General features: G+C 44.0%; 1 protein-coding gene and 1 long non-coding RNA gene across 6 annotated transcripts in view; one reads left to right on the top strand and one right to left on the bottom strand.

The window, feature by feature from the left end:
- Window positions 1-20,853, bottom strand: part of LOC114873579 (dopamine D2-like receptor) — a 99,181-nt gene extending 78,328 nt beyond the window's left edge. For 4 of the 5 annotated variants that reach the window (XM_029182034.2, XM_046286434.1, XM_029182055.2 and 1 more), the window contains exons 1-2: window positions 13,207-14,516; window positions 8,672-9,661 (exon numbers count right to left, since the gene is read on the bottom strand). In XM_029182034.2, the coding sequence (XP_029037867.1) occupies window positions 8,672-9,385 (714 nt within the window). In that variant the 5' untranslated portion in view covers window positions 9,386-9,661; window positions 13,207-14,516. Of the gene's footprint in view, window positions 1-8,671; window positions 9,662-13,206; window positions 14,517-20,733 lie in introns of those variants that run through there. The other variant, XM_029182045.2, reaches the window with a different exon arrangement.
- Window positions 20,854-21,217: 364 nt separating this feature from the next.
- Window positions 21,218-23,845, top strand: LOC114873443. Its single transcript, XR_003788934.1, has 3 exons — window positions 21,218-21,300; window positions 22,670-23,036; window positions 23,117-23,845. It is a non-coding gene; the product is annotated as an uncharacterized LOC114873443 (long non-coding RNA).
- The last annotated feature ends 467 nt before the right edge of the window (window positions 23,846-24,312 follow it).

Raw genomic sequence — 24,312 nt, 5'->3', positions numbered from 1 at the left:
ATTTCTCTTACCTAACTTGGATATCTTCCATCAACGAATCGCGTTCCGATTTCGTAGAACCATCTGCAATCTCGAACAGTACGAGCTACGAGATTCTTTTTATATCGCAATTCGATCAACTTTTCGTCTACAGTTTACAAATTTATTCCTCTTAACCCTTCGACTTCCATTCGATCAATATTCCCTACCGGACCCGTTGTAGTTACGCAACGATAGTTTCCCTTTAAATTCCGACGGATTTATCGATGTCGTTATACCTAAGTACAAAGATTACATTGGCACACTGTCTGAACTGCTTAACCGTAAACGATTGCTAAGTCAGAGGATCGAAATTACAAGAGCTCACAGGTGTGCTCGTAATCACGAGCAAACAATCTCGCATTTGCCAAGAGACCTATAACGTTGGTAATAGATTCCCGGCAGCAGCTTTGATTGCTACTGCCACCCTATTACCTACTCGGCCATTTCACGTTCACCCTCTCCTCCTCTGACCAGCGATTTTAACGTTCTCCACTTCGCACCGTTTAAACTTCATCCCGACAATCTGACGAATTATTTCGAAACCTTCCTCCTTTTTCCGTTCGAGAACTAATTAAAAAAATTCCAGAGGGTATTCCGAGTAATTAATCTTTCCACCCCGGTGACCATATCACTGCTACATTGTTTTTTAAACGTGATTTCCGTTTACAAAACACAGTTTTCGTGTACGAAGCAATCCGTTCGCCGGATGGATAGCATTTCTCCAGTTATCAGCCAAGGAAGCAACCGCTCGGATCGTGCTCCAGTTCGAGGAACATTGGCAACTGTAGAATGGGAAGCGTGGACAATGGAGATCGATTTCGTGGAAAATGTATTATCTCCGACAGCAAAGGACCTTCCTAACATCGATCTAAATAATTTACGATCGATCGTAAAGACGATTCGCGGAAAATGATTTCCGCTTCGCTTTCGTAAACATCGCGAATACAAGAATTTTCTCGTTCAACGGCTCCGCTCCGCTCGGCGCAACGCGACGTGCAAATTGAGATCCCGGCTAGAAAATGGATGAAATTTGCGCACAGCCGTGAGCTGTTTATTAGTGCTAATGCGGTTGAAAGTTGAGTCGAGGTTTAAATTACCACCGACGATTCTAGCGACATCATAATCGCTCGTTTTTTTAATCTATCTCCCCAAGTGCTTTTGAAAATCTCGAAATCACCGGTGATCGGACAATTTTTTCCTTGAAACGACGAAATAGAAAGAAGTAGAAAAGAATTAATCAAGAAAGTAGGTTTTCTAAAGGGCTCTTCGCGTCGGGAGTAATCGCAGAAATAAGGTTGCATCGTGTAGAGGTTCGTTTTTGCATAAGGCACGCCTCTTCCATTCGTCGAGGGGAGCAAATGCGATCCTAAAGCGACGAGGAAATTTTCTGGGAAATTACTCGCTCCGCGGAGGCGCCTCGTCGATTGAGGGTAAGATCGTTCATGGGGAGATTGACGAATGGACGTGCCGTAATTGTGCAGCAGAAATACTTGAGATAGAAAAGCCTCGATCCGTTTCAAAGTTCTATTTCCTTTCTATTTGTTGCACTTTGACCAGGTCGACTAACGAAACTGTCAATCGCGAAGAAAACGCGGCCATTTTGCATGCGTTATGAACACGTTCCAGCATAGAATGGCACTTTGCTCGAATATTGTTAAAAAATTCAATGCAGTGACGTCGACAAATATATAGCGATAATCTATCTAAATTTGCGATGACACCTTTACCTACGGAACAACTAATGGATCCGGTTTTCCGACGATATATATTTTATCATCGATGGTTTTATCGCGAACGTTAACGTTCAGTCGTAACGTGTGGGAAATTTTCATTTCTTGGTTTTACGCTTGTCCCTTTGTCAGAATTCCTTCCTTGCCGCATTAATTACCCTGCAATCTACTGAAAAATGAGCACACTCTGCATGCTGCTCGTTTTATGTTTCTTTCTCTCCCACAAATTTTTTTGCGCCGATTCTTTCCCCGGTAAATTAACGCTTTTCGAGATTACGTTTCTTCGCGTGTAACGTTATAACTCCGTGCGTGTAGATCGTGTCTCGTGATTTATAGGAATTCCTGATTTATACCGTGATTTATACTTTGTTTCGCGCAAGGAACGATAATACATGAAATTATTTTGTACGATTCAAACGTTCACGTTGTCCCGTGTTTTTTCACCCCTGACAGGAATAATCGGAGAAAATTTTAACAATATTTATCCGTCGATAACACCGGACCAGTTTCGCGACATTAATCGACGACTGGCAGGAAGATAATAAAGCGATTAATTAAAAAGCCATGCGCACACACACTGCACCGATAATTTATGACACTTTCGGCTCGATCAAAACTTTCTGGGTCACGTTAAAACGGGTACGATTTTCATGGCACAATCGGGGCGAATTATGGTGACGTGAAATAATGGTGGATTCATGCTCTATACTTTGATTCAAGAAAAATACGACATCGTTTATTTAACATTCTCGAACAGTCCCGTTCGCTTTGAAAGCCTCTGGAAATGTGGTCAATCAGGAAGACAGATACTTGCGAATGTTCGTTGAAATTCCGATTGGCCGGACGGAAATTTATCATCCTCCCACTCCGTGTAACGAAGAACTTTCGATTGTATCAGATATCTTTGAATAATGGCTCAACCTCTCAATACGTTTGACGAGTTAATTTAAACGTTCGTGGAAACGTATCAATCGTGACAGAATTTTCAATAAAGATTTACGGGATAATTGTATCTCTCTGCGATATACTTCCCCACGAATAATAAAGCGATCGTTCAAAGGTGGCTCGGAAATTAAAACGCGTTTCTTTTCCCGATTGTACGAATATTCGCGGGGTATTCGCACCCTTGACGGATGCGCCCGACTCCGCTGGATTTCCTTCGTACCACTTCTTCCTTCCGTCGCGTCGTTCAAAAGAACGATCGGAGAAGCTATCGTCTGGCACCTAAAGTGCAGATGAAAAATGACCCATCGAAAAGCTAGCCGAGCTGGATCCGTTAACTTTATATATAGCTTTCAGCGGTTTCCTAGAGTGAAAAGTGAATTCCAATATGCTAAATTTACGAACCCCCTCTCGCAAACTTTTTCGCTAATCACCTACCACGCTTTCCGTCGAAAAACTTGTCCATGTTTCATCCGGTACGCGAATTCCCATCGAAATCCTACCTTATCGCTTCGACGTTCCGTTCGACGGAAAATTTACGACTAACCAGAGAGAGCTTGGCGATCAAGAAAAAGCAGAAAAGCTAATGTGTACGTCGCGACGTGGACGATAAACTCATTTGAATCTGGAGAGATCCATAAGAATGCAAATGTAAGAGAAGCACTGGAATATTTATACGCGAATTCACTTTGCCCGGGGCGCAGCGGGCTATTTTGATGATAATTCCATCCGCTCCTATTACATTTGTAAGCAATACTTTAGCAATCTTCCAAGATAAGTATTCCCTGCATTTTTATTCCTCCTATTAAAAAATGATCAGTTACTCGAAATACGTTTGTATCCTTTCGAACGCGAACTTTTGTCGCTTACTAGAGTTCGAAGGACTTAAACTTGAAATCTCGGACAATCACGTGAACGAGCCACGGCTAATGAAAGTTTATTTCCACTTCTCCGATATAAGAACTCGAGGGTTTCAAGCTGAAGAGCCACGGTCAAAGCGTCTTCAATTACAAAAAGGACAAATTAACCCCGTATTCCATAATTCTCAATTCTCCACTTCGGATTTCGCATCCTTCCCGCGTCAGCCTTGTAAATCAGTATTTAACCTCCTTTTGTTTCCCACTGCCCGAGGGATCGACCGCTTGATGCTCGAACAAACTGTGTGTGTGTATCTAACAGAAGATGGAACACGTTATAACCAAATACTCGTATATATCATTGTTACTCGGACCGCGTTTCTTATTTTCGCACGAACGGCGCTAGCAGTGAAAACCGGAACGAAGGGTTGGAATAAAGGTAGGTGGAAATTATGAATGGGCCAGGAGTGGTTCGAAATTATGGCGGTAAGGTAGAATATCGCGAAGGCAAAGGGGTAACAAAGATTTGCGGCTCGAAAATGCCGCTGTGAAAGGAGTGGCGAGCTGGTATCTGTGAAAGGCTCGACGCCTCGCGTCGCGACGCGCGCACTTTGCGCTCGACGTAGAGGGTTTAGTTCAACCGGCCGTTTATATACGACCCCGTGATTTATCGCCGACGCGTTCGACTTTAAATTCGCTCGGGTCTCGTCGAGAAAACGCAAAGAATCCGAGGATTCTAACGTCTCTTCCGAGGTCGTTCTAACGTCTGGGTCTCCGGTCGAGTATCGAAATTGAATAAACTACCCCTTCCTTTTTCTGAATTTAGATTCAGCTTTGATTCGAAACGGAAGACTGCGTGTTCCTCGAACATTTACCAGCCAGGTGTAGAGTAATAATTAAGGCAGAGTTGGAATATTTTAAAATTCAAACGTTGAAATACTTCGAGGGGAAGCTCGCGAAAGCCTATGAAGAACAGATAATTCTCGTGCTTATGCAGGCTGACAAGGTCAGGGTGTTTCGTGGTTTTCACGTGCGACTATGTTCTATTCCCAGAAGGAAAGTAAAGCCGGTTCCTTCGGTGGCCGGCATTAATATTCATGCTATCGGCACGAGCGACGCTTTAACCTATGTGCACAACACGAATCGAATCTAGCTGGCCAAGTAATAAGCATGCATGCGATGAAGTGATCTGTGTTATTAACATAGACCTTGTCCCGGCTGGCGATCTACCGTGTTATTCCACTCGGTAAAACGGCTGAGTGGTGAGGCTACCTTCGATTCGAGGGATTACGAAGGCAACCGGAGGAAAACGGGTTGAAATTGCCCGCGGTCACGCCAGCACCCTCTCAACGGAACCCTCCTACGGCCTTTGCACCCCTTCTCCTAGCCTCTGGCACAACAGCAATCCTTTTGCAATTTTCTCTCCGCTACCTCGGATCGCGGGCGCAGCTATACGAAAATTCCAATAATACCCTGGCGAATTTTGTTTTGGACGTGTTCGATGGGGCACGCGACGTTTCCATCGGTCCCGTAGTTAAGGTGAACGATGGCCAAGGGTCGAAGAAAGACGAAGAGGTGGTCGAAGAAAGGAAATTACAGGCATAGAAAGAGGGAATTGCTGGGGAACCGATTTCCCGAAGTGTCTGCCTCGTTCACGAACCAACGAACGCGATCACGAAACTCTTTTTCTATTTTATCACACGATAAAATACCGAAATACCCCTCGTAAATCGAATTGCTTGATTTAGATTTCAATTGAAATCAGGGTCGCGCTTCAAACGGACGTGTCGTTTCCGCGACTGGCCGCATTGTCACGAATGTATCGCTAATGACAAACGAACAGCGGCGTGCATAAATTCGAGGGAAGATTTACGGTGACAACGGCCCTGGGGTAGATATACTAGCGGAAGTAAGGAAGACTTGGAGGGTGCAGCTTGAAGAATGCACCGATCAAGGCGTGTCGATACCGTCTAACAAAGTAAAATAAATGCAGAGACATCTAGATCGTTTTTTGCATCGCGTTAATGAAACGTCCGTCGCTCTTTGACAAAGAAATCAAGATAGAAGGAACACGTAATAATCGAGAAAATTGGACGAGAAATTACTGGAGCATAAACTACAACTAACAGGAAAGGACATCGATTGAACGGTGACAATACGGAAAATAGTCGACAACGAAGAGAATAGCGAGAATATTTCATTCTCGACATTCTTTACTTAATTAATTTCGTTCGTTTCTGTTCAAAAGATCCTCCCAGAGAGAAGAGAACGTTTCACGAGAAATTTAAATCTTTTCTGAACAGGTGACCATTAAAGAGTCCAAAAATAGCCCGTATAACATTGAAATAAGGATTTTAAATGTTTTAACAAACTCACGAAGCATGTAACGATAGAAGCTTAGAACTAGCAGAGGGCCGATAAAAACGAATTACCAATCAGCGTTAGCCCGCCAGTAGAAAACCTTGACGAGCTGCACCCATGGGTGTACTTTCCACGAACTTTCCGTAAAAAGAAAGCTTAACTAAATATTATTAAGCTTTAAAAGGAAGATTGTGGCGCGCCGGTTAACCCGTTCGAAATTGAGCTATTTTCTGAATGAAGAATTTCGAGAACGTTAAATTCTCGTGGAAGGGAAGAAGCGGTGAAAGCGGAGAAAGCGGGTTGGCAAGCGGGTAAAGTGCTTCGACCGTGCTGTGACACTCGCATCGCGACATTATCGTTCCGACGCATTACAGGCACACACGCGCGTCGCTAAACCGTTTAATGCGAAACTCGCGAACGATCGTTTAAGCGGTCGACGAGGGATTTTAGTACGTTGCATCGCGTTAATATCCAGCCTAGGACGTCTCGGTTTTATTATCTCGATAGAGGCCGGCTGAAGGCTGACGGTAGCCATTGTATCGGCTGGAAAGAACCGCGAAAGAAACGGTAAAAACGCGGGAACCAAGAGGGAATTATCCCTGTTGTAATTAAAGGTACGCTGCCGGCATCGATAAACGATCGGAAATTTTTGTGTAGAAAAATCGAAATCCGTTCGAGCGAGCTGCATGCATACTTGCTTAAATAACGAAGCCAACACGTTTTATCGAATCGCTGGAAAATTTCCCTTCTAACGAAAGCATTTATTTACGAATAGCATGCGCGCGCTTTAGGAACTCGTGGAAATAATTTTCACCCGGGTAATTAGCTTTTAATATAACGTAACCAATTTTAGAGACCTTCGTGCACGTTCTAAGCGGTGTGTAGGTATCTTTAACGGTTATTACCCTCCGTATCAGTCGCATGAAATAAACGGTATTCCCTGCTTATAAATTACACCCGGCCGTTGTTCAAACGAAAGGATAATTAGTATTAGAACAGAGACGAAGGGAAACAACACGTGCGCGGAAATAATGACCACGGCGACGTAAGCTCGTGACGTTGAACATCCCTTTCACGCGATGTACAGAGAGAAAAGCGAACGGAACGTCGCGTGACGATCGTGGATTACGAAAGAAAGCGAAACAAAGATCGAGAAGATTTTCGTGTCACGAGTATCGGCCCTTCGGAACGTCTTGAATTACCCGAATGGCTCGTTAATACCAAGTGAATCAATGATTAAGGTAATCCATGTAATAACTCGTGGACGAATGCGGCTGCATAATCGAGGAACGCGCCGACTCTCGCATCGATTCGATTACTAATAACGAAGCAGGGAGTTCGGGCAAGTTGTCAACGCCAAGAGTCGCGTTAGATATGCGAGCCGTTCCGAGGATAAATCGGTCGTGCGAATAAATCGAACGGTCGGCGAAATTTTCGTCAAGCCGTCGCGTCGTTTCGAGCGGGCTAAATAAAAGTTTCGAGAAAAATGTGCTAGACGCGTGGAATACGAATAACTCGGCAACCCGAAACTCAACGTTTACGACATTTTTACGATCCTTCAATCCGAAATTTCCTCCTGCTGTTCTCTCACGATCCACCTTCATCGTGTCGCAATCATAGAATTATTATCCTCTTTTATCCCGCAAGACTAACTCTTCGACAGACATGCTCCAAAAGTGTTTTATTTTATCATCGATACCGTCGTTATTAAAATTTTTACCTACCGTTCGAAGCCGAGAAAAAATATTTCAACGGAAACGTAAAGTTGAAATTTTTCAGGTGAAAAATTACGATTACCAGATGCCCTGAGAATCCGACGTGTGAAATATATACCTGCGAGGAAATAAAATAAATCCGCTAGGAAATATTGCAGCCAGTTTGAAGTTTGCCTTCGAACGCAAATAGAACGATTGTTAAATAAACGTAACACGCGTCAAAGAATACTTCCGTTACACGTATCGGTTTGACATCCGTGCATTAAGCCAGCAAGAGTATTCGGTGCGGAAGTAGGTCATCCGTTATCGGCGAGATTCGGCCCCGTCACCCCAAGAATTACTCAAATTGCTTTAATTAACTAATCCTATTTTCGTTTGATTCGCTTACGTATCCGAACTACGGAAACGCCCGGATCCGTACAAAACAGTCGTTTGTTCGATAACTAGTTCTCCGAACAACTGATAGTTCCTCGAGCGCTAAATTAGGGATTGTTTAGTTATTTTTCGACAGAAAGGGAATGATTATCTCTACTGGTTGAACTATAAAGAATCTAACGAAAGTTGAACCCGAATTCGCGAGATCATAAATATGACGTACTCGAGCGCCGAATGAACCGTAACAAAAGCAGAGCTCGAACTGCGCTAGTCTGGAAGTAATACTAGCCTTTAATTACCAGCAAAAGTTCGTTTGCGAATACCAAAGAAGTTTTAACCTCGAACCAGATTTCATTAACCGCGCCGAGATAATAACCGACTCGGCTATACGTTCCGTCGAGACAAAGAGCTCGTAATTAACGACGAAACGTATCGTTTAACAGAGGTTCGCGGTTCCGTGGTTAACATCGCGAAACCTCCGAAAATTGCAAAAACTGTCGCGAACTTCGCCTCTCAAAGTCCGAGCGACGAGCTCGTTGCTTGCATGCAGAAAATAAAAACAGACATCCTTCGCACCCGTTTAAGAAGCGCAATATCTCTTTTATAAAATGTACAATTCCAAAAAATCTGTTACTCATGCATAAAAAACAAAAATGAAAATGTCACTCACCAAAACGTAGACGGCAAACGGCATGACGAGCACAGCGACCAGCAGATCGGCGACAGCTAAGCTGACGATGAAGTAGTTTGTGACGGTCTGCAAAGCCCTCTCTCGAACCACAGCGAGGATGACGAGGACGTTGCCGAAGAGCGTCAAGCAGGGCACGATCACCAGGATCAGTGCCCACCAGCTGTTCGCGTTTGTCTTCTCGTCCACGTCGGCGGCCGAGCAATCGTTGACTCGCGCTACTCCGCCGCCCGCGACTATCGACGACGTGCAATTCACGGTCCCGTTCACGCTCGAATTAGCCCCACCGTCGTAATAGGCCGTCAAATTAGCGAAAGCGCTGTAATTCAGCCGATTGATGTAATCGTTCAGGTCTTCGAAGACGAACAGGTCCGATATGCCGGTGTAATTTTCCGAACTGGCCGACGAGGAAAACGGCGACGAGGACGACGACGACGACGGGACACCGAATAGGAAACCGGATAGCGTCGAAGCGATCGTCGTCGAGTCATTGTACCAACCTAACTCGATGCCGCTGCTCGAATCGTCTTTGTCGCTTTTCGAGAGGACATCGTTCAACGCGATCTCCTCGTCGCGCACGATCCCGGCGTCTTTCGTCCCGTTCACCGTGAACATATCGGTTGGACGTTGAGTCTGGTCCAACGACAGGTTCCTCAGGATGGACCTAACGAAAGACTCGTTCGTCTTGCTGGCCATTTCGTGGTCCCCGCTGTTCTGATACCGATCACGAGATCTTGAAACGTCTTGGCTGTGCTCCCGTTCCCTCGACTTTGTCTGGCATCCTCGTGGCCGTTATCTAAGCCCGCGGGTCCGAGCCTTTCGTTCCGGCTGTTCCTTCCGCGCGACGCGCCGTATCGCGCGCGACAACCGATAAGATCCTCCACGCGACCGACCGACCGTTTTCCCTCTCGCCGATCACCGCGACCACCCCAGTCTCAGACGCGTATCATTGAAATCCCTCGTCGTGAATCTCTGCAACGAAAAGGAGGGAAAAAAGGCGTTAGTCAGTGTTATCGCTACCCTCTGTTGGAATGGAAACGTTCGCGTGTCGCGTGATTCGATCCGCTTGCCAACGAGCCATCGGCTTGTATCTTAATTTTACGACGCGACGGGATCTTTAAAAAAAGTTTCATTAAAACGCAACCTAAATAGTTGAGATTCTTGAAATTAAATATACAGATTGAATATTAAAGGAGCTTCGTTCGCGCGACGAAGCGGTCGGAACGAGTTTTTCCAGGATTTCCGGTCGTTGAAAGTTGGAAGGCGAGCTTAACGAAACCAAAAGTCTATAATCGCGGAAACTGCTGAAGCCGCGCGCACACGCTTACCCTGTAAGCGGCCCGTTATCGCGCGGCAACAAAGAGAAGATTGTATTGCCGCGTTTCTATTGTTCGGATTGAATTATACGACTCGGCTGGAGGAAGCCTATCGTTCGAGCTTCTTAAAGCGAGAACGGAATATCCATGAATCACGGACCGCGTTCATCCGTTCGAAACGAATGTCGTCGCGCAATCTCGGAATTAAAAGAAAACTCACGCCCGCTTCTCGAACCGGCTGTTTTTCCTTTACTTATCGCTAAAGTAGCAAGCGCTTTTCCTCGCGCGAAATAAAAAGGATCGAAGGGAGGCAGTCAGCCAGCCAAGCACGCAGCAGGGGTGAATTGACAGATGAACAGACATTATAGTGTTTCTCCCGGCCCTTCCGGCGTACACGCGGTGAGAAAGAGGGAAGAAAATCTCGAAACGCTTGAACCGAGTATACCGAGGGACTTTGGGACCCTCTTAAAGACAGAAATCATCTACTTATCTCCTGGGACCCTCCATTTTCTTGTTCTACATACTCTCTTCGAACCGATTCAATCGGATCGCCAGCCTATCCGTCAGTCTCGCGTCTTTCAAACTGTCGCGTCAGCGTTCAATTTCGTCGAATTGTTTCAAGGAGAAGAAACTAAAAGTTGATACAAAATAATCGGCGAACTTTCAGGGATGAAATATAACTACTGCAATATCTGCGAACAACGACAGAACAGAAGCATAAAAGCCTGATGCAGGAAATGAAACAGCTTGTTTCGCGATTCTACCCCTTCTCTTTTTCTGTTTCCTTTGCGCTTAAATAGCTCCTCCGCCGTTAATACGATACGTATCGTTTACCATCCGCTTCTACTTTTTCAATGACAATTTTTATTGCGGAAAAAGCGTCGGTGCTAAATGTCAGCGAAAGAATGAACATCGGTTAAACCAAACTCTGCCATGCGAAATTTTATATCGGCCTTCGACGAGATATTTCAAAACGTCGCTTTTCTATCCCCCTATCACGCGACTTTCCAATCAACAAGCTACGCGGTAGAAATTCACGATTTACGAAAAATGGTTCTACATTGTTTGATAAAAACGTACAGGCTTAGAGAGTAGCAATTTTCAAACGAGAAACGCGATTAATCGCAACGAAATGATATGCATTTCCTTCGGGTGTCGTTGCTGAATATGTAAATATGCAAAGTAACGATATAATTCCGAGTGAAGAGTGCAGTGTTGAAATTTCGTTCCCGATGAAAGCTCTGGCATTTCACCTACTCTCCCTACTCTCCTTCCGTTTCGTCTTTTTCCGTCTTTCTTTACGGTGTCCTTCGCCTGTATGCTAATCAGAAGGACACGAACCTGGCCTACGATTTTTTTTTCGACATGAATACCTCGGTTAATGCAGTGTAAATTTTCCATCGATCACGTCCGCCTCTGCGAAGCATCCAATTTATTTTACACGCATGCTGCGTTAAACTTTCATGCGGAACGAAAATTTACATGGTGCCATTTGATCGGGATTTTTACAAGTGTTTAAACAGGAAAATCAAATTGCTTCCACCCGAAAAATTGATCGAGATAAGTAATTCGAGAGGACAGATTTGCGCGAATATGCAGGATTACGTGCCGCTGGAATTTCTTCCTCGTTTCAAGGAGAAAACGTCGAATGTTTAACACCGATGGATTCCAAAGAATTCAGTCGTTCCTTGGCACGAGCGGTGAATGCATCGGGATCCATTCTTCGCGTCTGCAGCAAAGATCTAGGCGTCTGGGACACCCTTTTGGACGTGCCTTTCGCGAAATTGCCAACGCACATAGAATCGTAGACGGATAATGCAACCGGTGACAGAAAGCAGACAGGGTTTTCGCGTCTCCCGATGGAAACACAATATGCAATTCATTCTGTGCGGCGGTGGTTTCTGGCGAGCAAGAAATGGAATCGCAGCCACTAAGATTGATCGTTCTTCCAGCTTACTTGCAACACGGGGAAAAGCAAAGTACGATGCATCAAGGAGGGGAAAAAGATGGCCCTGTGTCGTGGCAAGCACGACTTAGATTAATTAGGCTCGTAATGCTTTTAATTAATTGTGCGCAATTGGCAAGGAATTCCGCTCGAACGAAGACGTTCCTTCTGTTTTTCAATGAATTTAAAGTGTCGCAATTATTTAGGCGAGAAACAGAATGGGTGGTGCAGTTGGAAAGCATTTATCTGGAGAAGGTGGATTCTTTAAAAAGCTTCCCTTGGATTTATTCTTTGGAGTATCGGTGGAGAAGGTGCAATGACAAGAGGTGCAACAGGTAACGGATACCATCTCAAATTTAGCGAAAGAAAATTTCCCTTTACAAGATAAGAAATTTTGCTATTTAAGTAAAATCTCGCTTGTTAAATTTTTGTAATGAAAACTACCCTTTGCTGGTCAAAGTTCCCTTTAAATGTTTGCAATTTAATTCGAAGGTAATAACGCAATTTAAGCTTTCATCTCTCGGGTATTGCTGTTCTTGAAATATTTCGCAGCGGTTATTAGGATACAACGATACCTTTATCGCTTTAAGTAGTAAGCGCACGCATTTACGTCCGACAGTAGAACGAGCCGTAATAAGGTCGACAGCACGAGATTCGACGGTCATTACTCTTGCGGCTTATCCTGTTCTTGCCGAGATTCCGGAACAAGCGTTAATTCAAAACGTTCCTGACTCGCGAGATTACGAATATCTGCTACTTTACACACGCTATCCGACTTTATCTCTCTAATCGAAACCGAACGGCGTTGACGGGCTGAAAATTATGATAGCGGCAAGTACGCTAAAGCCTCTCGTTAAATAAATTTCGCTTGTTCTCATAGATTTTTGAAAGCTTACTAACGAAACGGTACCATCGGTAATCCGAAAATCTGTAACATATTATTCGATAATGATAATTATTCATAAAATTTCCCTGCTGATACATCGAATCGAGTGAAAAGAATATCACCTTCGATATCATCCCCTGTTTATATCCCCTTTAATTCGACCAGCCTTTATTAGGCCGAAGTAAATTTCCTCCCCTCGCTTTTCTGTCAAATCACTTTTTAATTAATGGTGGATAAGGTCCACTTAGCAATTCAAATCGCATATGGCTAGACCCTTGACACGCCGGAGCATTTCTCGGTCAAGAGAACGTTCCATGCAAAATCGCGGCAAAGCGGAATGCTTTGAATGAATCGTTCGATCGTTACTCACCATCGAGCAAGCTCGTGACACCTTTGCCTGTAGAATAAACTTTATCCATGATTATTCGTCGCGTTGGTGTTACTTCGATCCGACCGGTTACACAAACACTCCTCTAGTCCTCGCACAAGACTATATAACGACCGCGTATCGTCGAGTTTAACAAGAAGGGATCCAACTGTAACTCGATTCACAAGAGAATTTCCTCATAGTGTCACGCGTTCGTCGTCAAGTTCTCCTCGTGTCTTCCTCATATTCTGCGCAAGACGTGTCGAGTGCCGGAGTCTATCGAGTGCCTATCCTCGAACCCTCCCCGACCGCTTTCTCTCTGTCTGTTCCGCGTGTGTATCAGAGGGATGATCCGGAGCAGCGCAACCCGACCATAGGATACACGGAAGTCGTCCTAAGCCCCGCCATTCACCCACCAACGGAACATCGATTCAATATTTTTCAGCAACCAGATCAAAAACCTCGCATCATACCAGTGGATGGCTTCGAAAGCGCTGACATTGTGCCGTCTCGATTTATTACGTTTCCCGCAAAGTTCCTTTCATCCGACTTTCCCGAACAGACTTTATCCTTCCTGCTTTACTACGTTAAACGATCGCGTCGATTGTTTTAAACCACGCCAGGATGATCGTTTTAATTGGGCAGGAGCTGGCGACGTTTGAAACTAGACCGGTCGATCCTCGATCCGGCCAATCGATGCTGAATTCGTCCCAGCAAGAAATTCAACTATTCTAACGTCGAACGCCGGGAATTCTTTGGTCGGGTAGAATTCGTGAAAGCCCAGCGTGCTTTCCATTCGATCGCGCACAATCGAAAGCAATTACAGCGGACATTCTTTTCCCGATTCGCGTCTAGTCCTTCTCTGGTATTACCAGCCAGGCGCAATTTACGCCTCCCTTAATCCATCGCCGTGACTTTCTCGATTCCTCCTATCGATCCTCGCTGTCGATGAATCGTGAAAGCAAACGAACGCACTCGAAACAATTCACACGCGTTACGGAATAAATCGACAGTTCTATGGGTAGAATTCACTGGACGAACGAACGGGTGTAGAAGAGCTGGTCGACGGAACACGATTGAAGGAGGACGCCGCTAGGATACCTGTGGATTCCACGGCGACGAATAACATTCGTACCGGAGCCGAATCGAGTATTCTATCGGACTTCCTGACCGACCACGTTCGACCACTTTATCGAAGATCGAACGAGCAGGGCCGGCATCGCCGTCGCCTTGCTGCTCCTCATCGTCCTTCGTCCTGGTGCTCGCGGTTTATCTGGATCGCCGAGACAACACTTATCGAGCCACGTTGTTGAACGAACGGCGAACGACTGGCTGTCTGCTCGAGTTTCCACACTACCTCGAATCCCGAAGCTCGCGCGTTCGAGAGAGATCGGGGGAACCACCGTTGGAGGGGGACACCGACGGCCTGCCCTCTCCGTTCATCCCCATGCGCATACGCTGCTCTCGCCACCAACCCTTAATACCCGACCCTCCTCTTCTGCTCGCTTTCTACTTTATCCTTTATCCTTTTTCCTTATTCCCTTCCGTTCCGTTTCGTACCGTACCGTTCCCTTCGTTCCGTTCCTCCTCGCCGAACGACCGTTTCTTCTTCTTTACCTTCCGCTTCCTTTTCGGCCTCATTTTTCAACCCACCGTCCCATTCTACTCCTTTATGACACGGAACTTTGAAATTCGTCGGATCAGTCAGTTTGATAATGTTATTAAGTTTCGGTCTGGCCTGAATACCGTTTTTAATTGAAACTCGCTATCTCTTTTAATTACCACTGTTATCGACGCTGTTGACGATTCGCTCGTGCTCGATGATAATGACGCTCTTCAACCTTGTTACCGCTCGCATTGTTCATCAGCGGCGCGTTTCGAAGCATACTCTTCGCGGAATAGTGGAATCAATGCTCGAGAGGAGGGGAGGAAATTTATAGTTTTCAATTTTCCGTTGGCCACGGACCACCAAACTCGCGGGAATCTCTGCGACTTCGAGTATAATGAGAAACAATATATTTTTTCCGCTTCTTTCCACCGGTGGAAACGGTACGAAAATGTTGCTGCCAGCCGAGTCGATCAACGCGTGTCGTGCGCTACATACGTTCCGAAATAACGAGGTAAAACGAAGAATACGGCGAGGATAACAAGTTCTGAGGGAGGAGAATTTTATTTCACGGAAGGGGATGGTTTGTTGGTCCTGGCTGGCTGTGAGCCGAACCAGACATCCGGTTGCACATTTTTGGCAGGAAAATTTGCTTCTTATACAACTATCAGGGACGCGTTAATTAACGCGGCGAGTTTAATGAAGGTGAGCAGCGATTAGAGAGAGTAATAATACGATCGTTACTTTTCTAGTATCGCGATTAAATTTAGCATGGCGAAGCTTACAGGTGGCAGGGGCGGATATCCGGGGACTGCACGACAGAAACAGGCACCTGACCTGGGGGGATTCGTCGTTCGATCTGACACGAGCTTTCGCTTCGATAGGAGTGGTATTAAAGTTTCAATATTATCGGTCCGGCAATAATGAAAATGCTCTGCGATTAATCTTTCAAATATCTCGCCCGAGGCCAGTGCCGCATTGTATCGTTAAAATCATTTCATTTGCGATATGAATAACTGTGCCGCGATAATACTGCTCGTTTCGACGTTTCAAGATTAACCAAAGTCCTCGTGAATTGTTTTAAATTTCTCTAGTTTCCCATCGCGACGATACTCCGCATCTTGTCGCGCGTTTTATTCTTCCGGACAAAAGAATACGGATTATATTTCGCGGGGACAAAGCAGGAAGACGTTTAACGAGCTTATCGAAGTCAGCGTAATGGCGAAAGGTAATTCGTCTCTTTGTTGCTTCGTCTTCTTTGAAACGATATCCTTTTCGCTACGGAATTTTTTTTTTTTAAATAAATGACGATGGTCTATTTAACAATTTGTTCGTCGATTCTTCTAAAAATGATATCGTGAAAATCTGTGCTTTTAAAGAGAGTCGAGCTGCGAAGGAAATTAGGCCACTGGCAGTTTCCTAATTACACGCTTCGTCTAAAAAAACACAAGGTCGGAGTGTAATTGAAATTTATGCCCAGTGGGTTACGTAGATTAGGGGTTAAGTGACGCGTACATGAAAAATGAAGTTACAAGTCAACCGAGTATCATTTGCATTATTAAATTTTATCGTCAAATGAAATTTTCAAAGGATCCTTTGTCCTTCGCCCTGAGACCGATACGTTCGTGTGTTTTAATAAACATCAGAAACAGTCCCTGCTTTTACGTTTTCTATCTACGAGATGGATCGGTCTTTATTATCGTACAATATCCGGCGATGTTACAGGAAACGCGGAATAACGTCATACATTTCTCAATGTTAATTAGAAAAGCCGCGGACGTTCATTTTCCACGAGTATCGGAAAAATAATTAAGAACAGGCGCCGTCGTTAAAGAGGCGATGCAACGAACTTTAATCTCCTCTATTAAATAGCGTAACATCGAAATCTAATAAAACACGTTCATCAATGATTTTCGGATAAATTATTTGCCAGTTACAGATTGAATTATAACGACACGAAGCGACTTAACGCGTAATACCAAATGAATGTATCCGTGCGCGATAAATTGCGATTATAATACACGGATTACTCGGAAAATTTTGAGTATAAACAAGCTTGTAATAGATTAAAGCGAAACGACGCAGAAATCCTTAACCACAGTTTACAACCCTGCTCTACTTACACGCCAAGCTTTCGGTAGACGTTACAAGGTAGAACGACTATTGCACCGGGGGATTCTCAGCATTTTCTGCATTATCTATAATAATTTTCTATACGCGAATGACTACCGGATCATTTGCGGTGGCCGTGGATCCGGCACGCAACCAGAAACGGAGATCGAGTGGGATAGGTATACGAAGACACCTGTAGCAGACGCGTTGTTGGGTAAACTGGTCTCGCATTCAAGAATGAACAGCTTCGTTGTTTCGAGTCGGTTGCATATTCATGGATTCGAGCCTGGAGAAACGTTTACGTAGCGACAATTCAGCGAAGAGAGCCGGGGCTACGAAGTGCAGTGAAATTTACAGGTACGTCAAAGGGTTAGAGCTCGCGGCTCCAACGACTGCACCATTAACTGTTGTCGTGTTGAAATATCCAGCAATGCAAATGTTTGCATCGCAGCAGAGAAACCAGGTTCGATATCGATATCGATATCGATCATACATTGATCTCTGATAAATGGCTGGACGCTTTCGATCAAACTTCAACAGCTTAGACAAAGTGACCGGCTTAAAGTTATGAATTGCTCGGCAAGAACGAACCGATAAATTCAAGCTGATCGCCGCGAATAAATCGAATATCAAAGGGTTTCTCTTCCTACCCGATCAATTACGTTTAATATTAGAATTCATAATTGCCAGTCAATATCGACAAAACTGAATTTAATCACATTGGAAAATTCTCAATCTTATTATCAACTGCTGCGAATTACTTTCTCTAATTAATTTTCACACCCCTCTTTTCGATCAACAATCATTGCACTCTGTTGTATTAATCGCTGTTGTACTTCTAGCAACTCTTTCTATCAAACTGTCGACTTTATTGACAACACCTTGCATAATTTCAGAAAATTGATGTATACCAAATGTTATGATATTCCTTTACTCGTGTAATACAATAATGAAAGTTTACGAGGCTTTGTTTATCGAGCCTATTGTTCTTTGAAGGTTGTCGACTACTTTACTACTTTTCATCGCTTTGCTATTTCCTGTATCCAAGATACCGAATACCTACTTACGAGCTACTCGGCACGCGATTGCTCCACATTCCTCTCGAATTTCCTGCTATAAAGCGGCACGAACGCCATCGGCATCCTCGCTATTCCAAAATACTCCTTGTTGCAGAGAATATTTACGAGTAGCTTAACTTGTTACGAGTAACAGAGCCATACTGTTCTTCAGCCGCGTCTTACTATTCGCCGACCTATACTACTGAGCGGCATCTTACTCCACTGTCGCGAGCAGAGAAACAAGTTATCGCTGGATGAATCGAATCGATTAATATTCTGACACGATACTCGAAACCTTTCATCGCGTATTCTTCGAATAATTTTCATTCTTTTGCAAGAAATTTCAGGTGAAATGGAGTAAGACTTCGATAACGCCTTTTAGAATATTAATTGCATTCGTTTGAATTTTCGCGTTGGATATCAGCGGATTTCCAATAATTCTTTTCCAAGTAGCTCACTGGAACGCGAGGATAAGAGGGATACCCTTATAAAACGGGTAATAGTGCACGGCATCCTCCATGACCGTGAAATTGATCGGAGCTTCGAGGATTTTTGTGGGCTTGCCCGGCGTAAAAACGTGTTAGTCAGCCCGAAAATCCATTCATCAAAATCTTGGAGACGTACAGGATTTGCTGGCCTCGCGAGAAATCCCCCTGTAAATTTTTGACAACGACCTCTTGTCACCAGATTCCCCTCGAAAGTCAGTATAAACTTCCGTATCAACTTCTTCTTGTACAACACGCGTGATATCGATGATTTTTCCTTTAACGCTAAAAATTCTTCGCCGTTTTAATTAAACTCGATACCTAAATCCGACGGGGCGGTATCTTGACGAGAAAATTACCGATTCGCGTAGGGTAAACATCGATAACGTCGATCAACGAGCGATCGTTACACGAAAGGGACAAACAGACGTTCGTGAATGGACATACGATCACGTGACAGTGATAACAACAACGACAGGCGAGGTAATGAAACGCATGATCGATGCGTATATAATCGAGACGTCCGGTCCCGGTGATTTCGGTGATCGAAACGTTGCCATTCCAATCGAGTCGTGTTCAAAACGAACTCGTTATTATTTCCGTGACGTTGCGCTCGAAATTTTAGAACGCACGCGTCGCGAAAAATAAATAATCCTCGTTACGGACAACGGGATTTGCTTGCTCGGAATATTCCCCGGTTGAAACGTGTCCCTTTCGCCGAACGTAGGAAATGTGGATTACAGTCAATCATCTATCCCTGGATAAAATGGTTTTAATTTAACGGGATGCGTTTTATAAAAGAAGCAGTTGCCCGGGGTGGAAGGGGATGAATTTTATAGATAAAACAGGAGTGGATATATCGGAGGGCAAAAATTTGCGTTGAAAATAAAATCGAATGAATCCGGTACAGCCTGAGGCGTTGTTTTCGCTAGCGGTATAGCGTCACTCGTTTACCACTTTGATTGTCATGTATAATCCAAAAACTTTCGCGTGGCAATTGTTTTATTATTACTTTATTTCTGTGTATCCTTTGGCGCTCGGTAAGCTATTATCTGACAAACGAAACATAAAGGAAATTCAAGTACCATTTTATTAATTTTTCTTTTCTCTATTTAAACGATCAGAAAATTGTAGAGACGAGTCAGCATCAAAGTCTCCTCTGACATTAGCATAACGAAACGTTGGCATACTTGTTCCTGTGGACGCAGATTATTCTCGCAAAGCTGGACTAGTAATTACCAGCAGTTCCCGTGTAAATTAACGCGTCATCGGGTACACGGATGACACGGTAACGAAAGCGTTAAACGCAATAATCCGGGAATAATTATCCGCGTCGCGCGAGCGTATTTCGCGTCAGCGGAGAAGCTACGATCGCGACACGCGTGTAAAGTAATCAGCGCGACTGCGAATCGTCGATGAATGCCTGGATACGCTCGGCTACGGCTTCTTTAATCTGAAATTGAATCCGCGAGGCAGCACTTGCAGCCGACACCGTCGCCAAAAGCGTGACACCGCTGGCTCTTTTCAACTTTCCCTCCAACCGCGCGCCTAAGGATTGCCGGATTAAGGAGAAAGAGTACTCTCCACGGGCGTAAAAGTCGGTTCGTCTGAAAAAACCAGCAGCACGCCGCTCGAAAACGTGTTACCAGCCGAACTTTAATGAAATCTGAGGATCTGATATTTATGGAGGCTTCCCGGTAGCAGCGCCCTGCCTCGACTCATTTTACTTTGAAATATTTCCTGTCCGACTGACTAACCCGGCCCCGAGTCTGTTATTCATGAATATGCTGATTATCGCGCGCTTTTCTCAGATGCTAATGGTAGAAAAGCGCATCCTTCTCTCGTTACTCTCTACCCGGGTATTACGAGATCCACCGATAACAACTTAGCAAGTAGTCGTGAAATCCTCCGGGCATCGTTATCCTAGCAAAACAAACCTATCCTCTATTACTCGCTTCCCTTACTTCACTTCTTTACTACCGAAATGGCTGCAACTACTCGTTCGTATTTTACGACGCAACTACGCAACGACGAAAACAATTTATTTACGAGAGAGACTATCCTGGAATGTTCGATAACCGTTTCGTAACCGTAACCATTCGTTTCCTTTCTTCGAGAATACATATTTCTCGATCCTTTATCACCGTACTCATATCGTGTGGAAATAAACGTCGGAAATAAACGGGTATATTTCTATTTTATTACCGGTGCCGTTCGCTGTTTGGAACATCGGTCGAAGATAAAGTTTTTAGAATGAAAAGTTACTTACTGTGGAATATCCAGGTTCCTGCAGGCGATAACGGGAAATGGTTCTCCAGCAAACGATGTCACACCATTTTGTTAAATCGATGGAACGTGTATCACGAGCGAATAACGAAGAATTCCACGTTTTCAGCACACCTTCCGCCATGTTGGATAGGACGAGCACACTCGCGACACGGTATGTTTCAAATTAGGTTTCGATTTATTAAGTTTAATTGCGTTAGAACGAGCCGGATACGCGATTGTTTATAAGATAACAGTCTAATGAAGCGATATAAATGTTTATAGCAATCAATATCACGAAAAACTGAAGTTAAAAACACAAAATTTCGACCGAAACTTCGAACGTTCCTTCCTCGACGCGGTATGGGAAGCAACTGATGTGCCATCTGTTGTGCTGCCGTCTGGGGATAAGCCGTCGGTAACCGGTCCTAGATGCCTCTATAATCCGTCCAACGAAACAAACTCGTGAATGTTTACAAATCCACGTGCTCGACGCAGGCACAGTTGTTTCCAGTACTTTGAACGATTCAATTGACGTCTGTATATTAGAGACGATGCTGTTTCAACAGCGGTAAGAAAAAATATTATATTATAGTAAAGCTATAAATATTCTGTATCCCCGTTAATTTTGATAAATGTCTACAACTAGGGCGCCAACGAGAAATCAATTGAAAAGAAGTAAATTCTATGTATTTTCGTCTTGTATGGTCGCTTGTATTTACTAATTGTAAGATATTGTGGTAAATATTAACATAAAATCATTATTTTCAAAAGTTAATGACTTTGTGTGGTAGACAATACTTTTAAAGCGCGTCACTAACCTAACCTATGTACTTATCTTATAAAATACAAGCGACCCCCAAATTTTATCAACAGTTTTGAATTCGAGGGGTAAAAATACATAGAATTTACCTCTTTCTAATTGATTTCTCGTTGGGGCCCTAATTGTAGACATTTACCTTAATTTTAAATTACTGTACTTGTTTTATTACTTTCTTCATTCACCGCCAGATGGTAGCAATGTTACCATTTTCCTAGCGGCCATTTATATAAAATTAAAAAGAGACTGCGAAATATAATGAAATACTATTTAATGTCTCTCGGCAGCTCGCAAATACAATTACGAGAACATCAAACGACGTAATCGAAGACTCTGCTAAGTTTGAAACGTTTGTCCCGTAGTTTCAAAGTTAGTTGCGTCTAGCTTCTCCTCTAATGCCCTTCAGCTACTTGTGCGTGTTATCCTACTGAATATTCTGCCAACTGTGACTCGAGTGTTTGCACAATCCTCTCGCGATTTAGTTTAAGGGCCTCTTCAAGACCATATGAAACGACAGAAATCACAACGTCCCTTGTATTATCTCAAAAGCAGCAACCTCAATGTTCACTCTCTCGCTTGAACGATTACGATACTCGGTTTAATCAAGACTGATTAACCGATTTAAAAACTCGACTTCTGCGACAATTATTATTAATGATAGCAGAACGATGCGACAACAATCCCGGTGGGAAATAAATCAAACGAAGTGTCACGATAAAGATTTAAAAATAATAATTGTCTTGTCGTTCTGATTTTATACCGCAGAAGAGTTAGCGCACGATTTGATGTTCTCTTTTTCTCTCTCGCAGCCCGGTTGTAAAGTAAATCGAATAACCCTAAATCGATTTCTCGCATGGGAAAACAGTCTCGCAAGGTTCAAAGGGAAATCACCGTGTCCCTGTCGTTGAACCCACGAACTGCATCGATAAACGCAGCCGTTCGACCAATCGGTTCCCTCTGTCTGTAAATACAACGAGATTCCTCGAACTGTCGCGAAACGTTTCCACGACACGTTATCCGTGTCGAGGAACGAAAGGCGAATCCGTTCGGTTCAGCCTCGCTCCCGTTTGTCGTCTGACGTGAATCCAGCTGGTACAGGTAATCGTTAACCCATTTTTAGGTCGTGCAGTCTCTCTTCTGACAGCAATCGAGGTAAATGGAAATCCAGAGAGCTGAAAATTCGAATGGAAAACGACGAGCAGATTGTACGCGCCGAGGGAGCCGATACGTCTTAGAAAATTACTTGGAACTGAATTTTCCATTCTGCTGAAACTAAAATCCATCGCGTTCCAACAGCTTCACTTTCCTCGTTCATTGCGCCGAAGACGACGAGCATAGTCGTAGGTGTTTCATTACCGTCCGACGGCTGAATCGTTCCGCCAGTTCACCTAGATTAAATTGATCGGAATTGCGAGTCTGTGTGAAATACAGAAGCCATATCAACCCTGAATCTTATCGAATTACGTTAAATCCTTCCTGGATTATCGGTGAGTCTCTACTCCCGAGAAGAGAGTACGCGTCGTTTCTAATTCATAATCAGAAGGTAAACATCATTTTTTATTTACAGAAACTTTAACGAAGCTACTTGGTTAAGTAGTAAAGACGTTTGATAATGGAGATTGTCGCATCGTTACTGAACTATTAGCTAGGAAACTATTATCTTGTGTACACGGCCGCCATCCGGATGGATGCAAACGGATGGACGGAAGCGTCGCATTGCGAGAACGTAATTTGAGGATTACGCCTGCACGTATATTATCGCTGGAACAATGGTCACGTGACGTCGCCAGTGTACAATCACCTGCGTAATCCTGAAGGATCTTCTGGAATTTCGTGGCTCCCGCTTCGTGTCTTAGGCTCTTAAACACCTCTAATAACTGACCTACTACCATCTTAAGCTTCCTCTATGGCATCTCGTGATCCAGACCAACTACACTCCTCACGAGCCAAACAAATTGCCTTCAGCTTCGAACACTCACCTGTTTGGCTGAAACGTCGAAAACTTTATCGATTTTACAAACGACACACTCGAAGAGCCGTGGAACAATATAATTGGACAATAACTGAAACGGAAATGTAATTCTGGTCGAGCGTAAAAAGTACGATCTTTCATCGAGGAGAAAAGTTTACCAGGGAAAATACTTAATCGTTGAGTTCGATTGAGTTTACTCATCGGAAGAAGGAAATAAAACGTACACGCTGATACCGCTGGAACGTTCCAATTACCGTGTGACAACTTCCTCCCGAAACAACAAAAAAGATATCTGCGAGTGAAACTTTGCTGCCAGCAGACGTTTACCAGGTACACTTTTTCATGCCTTGAACATAGCTTTAAATTTTCCTCGAGAAATTATGCACCTCTGAGGGTGACAGGTAGTAGTTGCTCGAAATCGAAGTTGCTCGGTAACTTCTGGTCGGTAGTTGACGACTGTTAATGCGACCGACCTAACTCCGCGAACAATGGCGCGTAATTATCATTTATATTACTGCTAAGGAAGCCCACTTTATTCGGAAATACCATGAATATTAAACCGTGGGTCATACCGTGTTACTGTTCTTTGGTCACGGTTATGGGCATGCAATTTCAGAGTTAGTTTCCGTAGCCAGCCAAATGGAATACGAATCGAAAATAAGGCGCGAGGGGAATGGAAAAAGCGGGGAAGGGGATCGAGGTAAACGAAAAGTTTATCCGATTGATGAAAACAAATTTTTAATAAAGTCCTATTATTTAAGATCGTCCGCGGAAGATTTAGATCAGCAAAC

The sequence above is a fragment of the Osmia bicornis genome, chromosome 7 (genome assembly GCF_907164935.1).
Source record: "Osmia bicornis bicornis chromosome 7, iOsmBic2.1, whole genome shotgun sequence".
NCBI lineage: Eukaryota > Metazoa > Arthropoda > Insecta > Hymenoptera > Megachilidae > Osmia > Osmia bicornis.
This window is presented reverse-complemented; position numbering and strand designations above follow the sequence as displayed.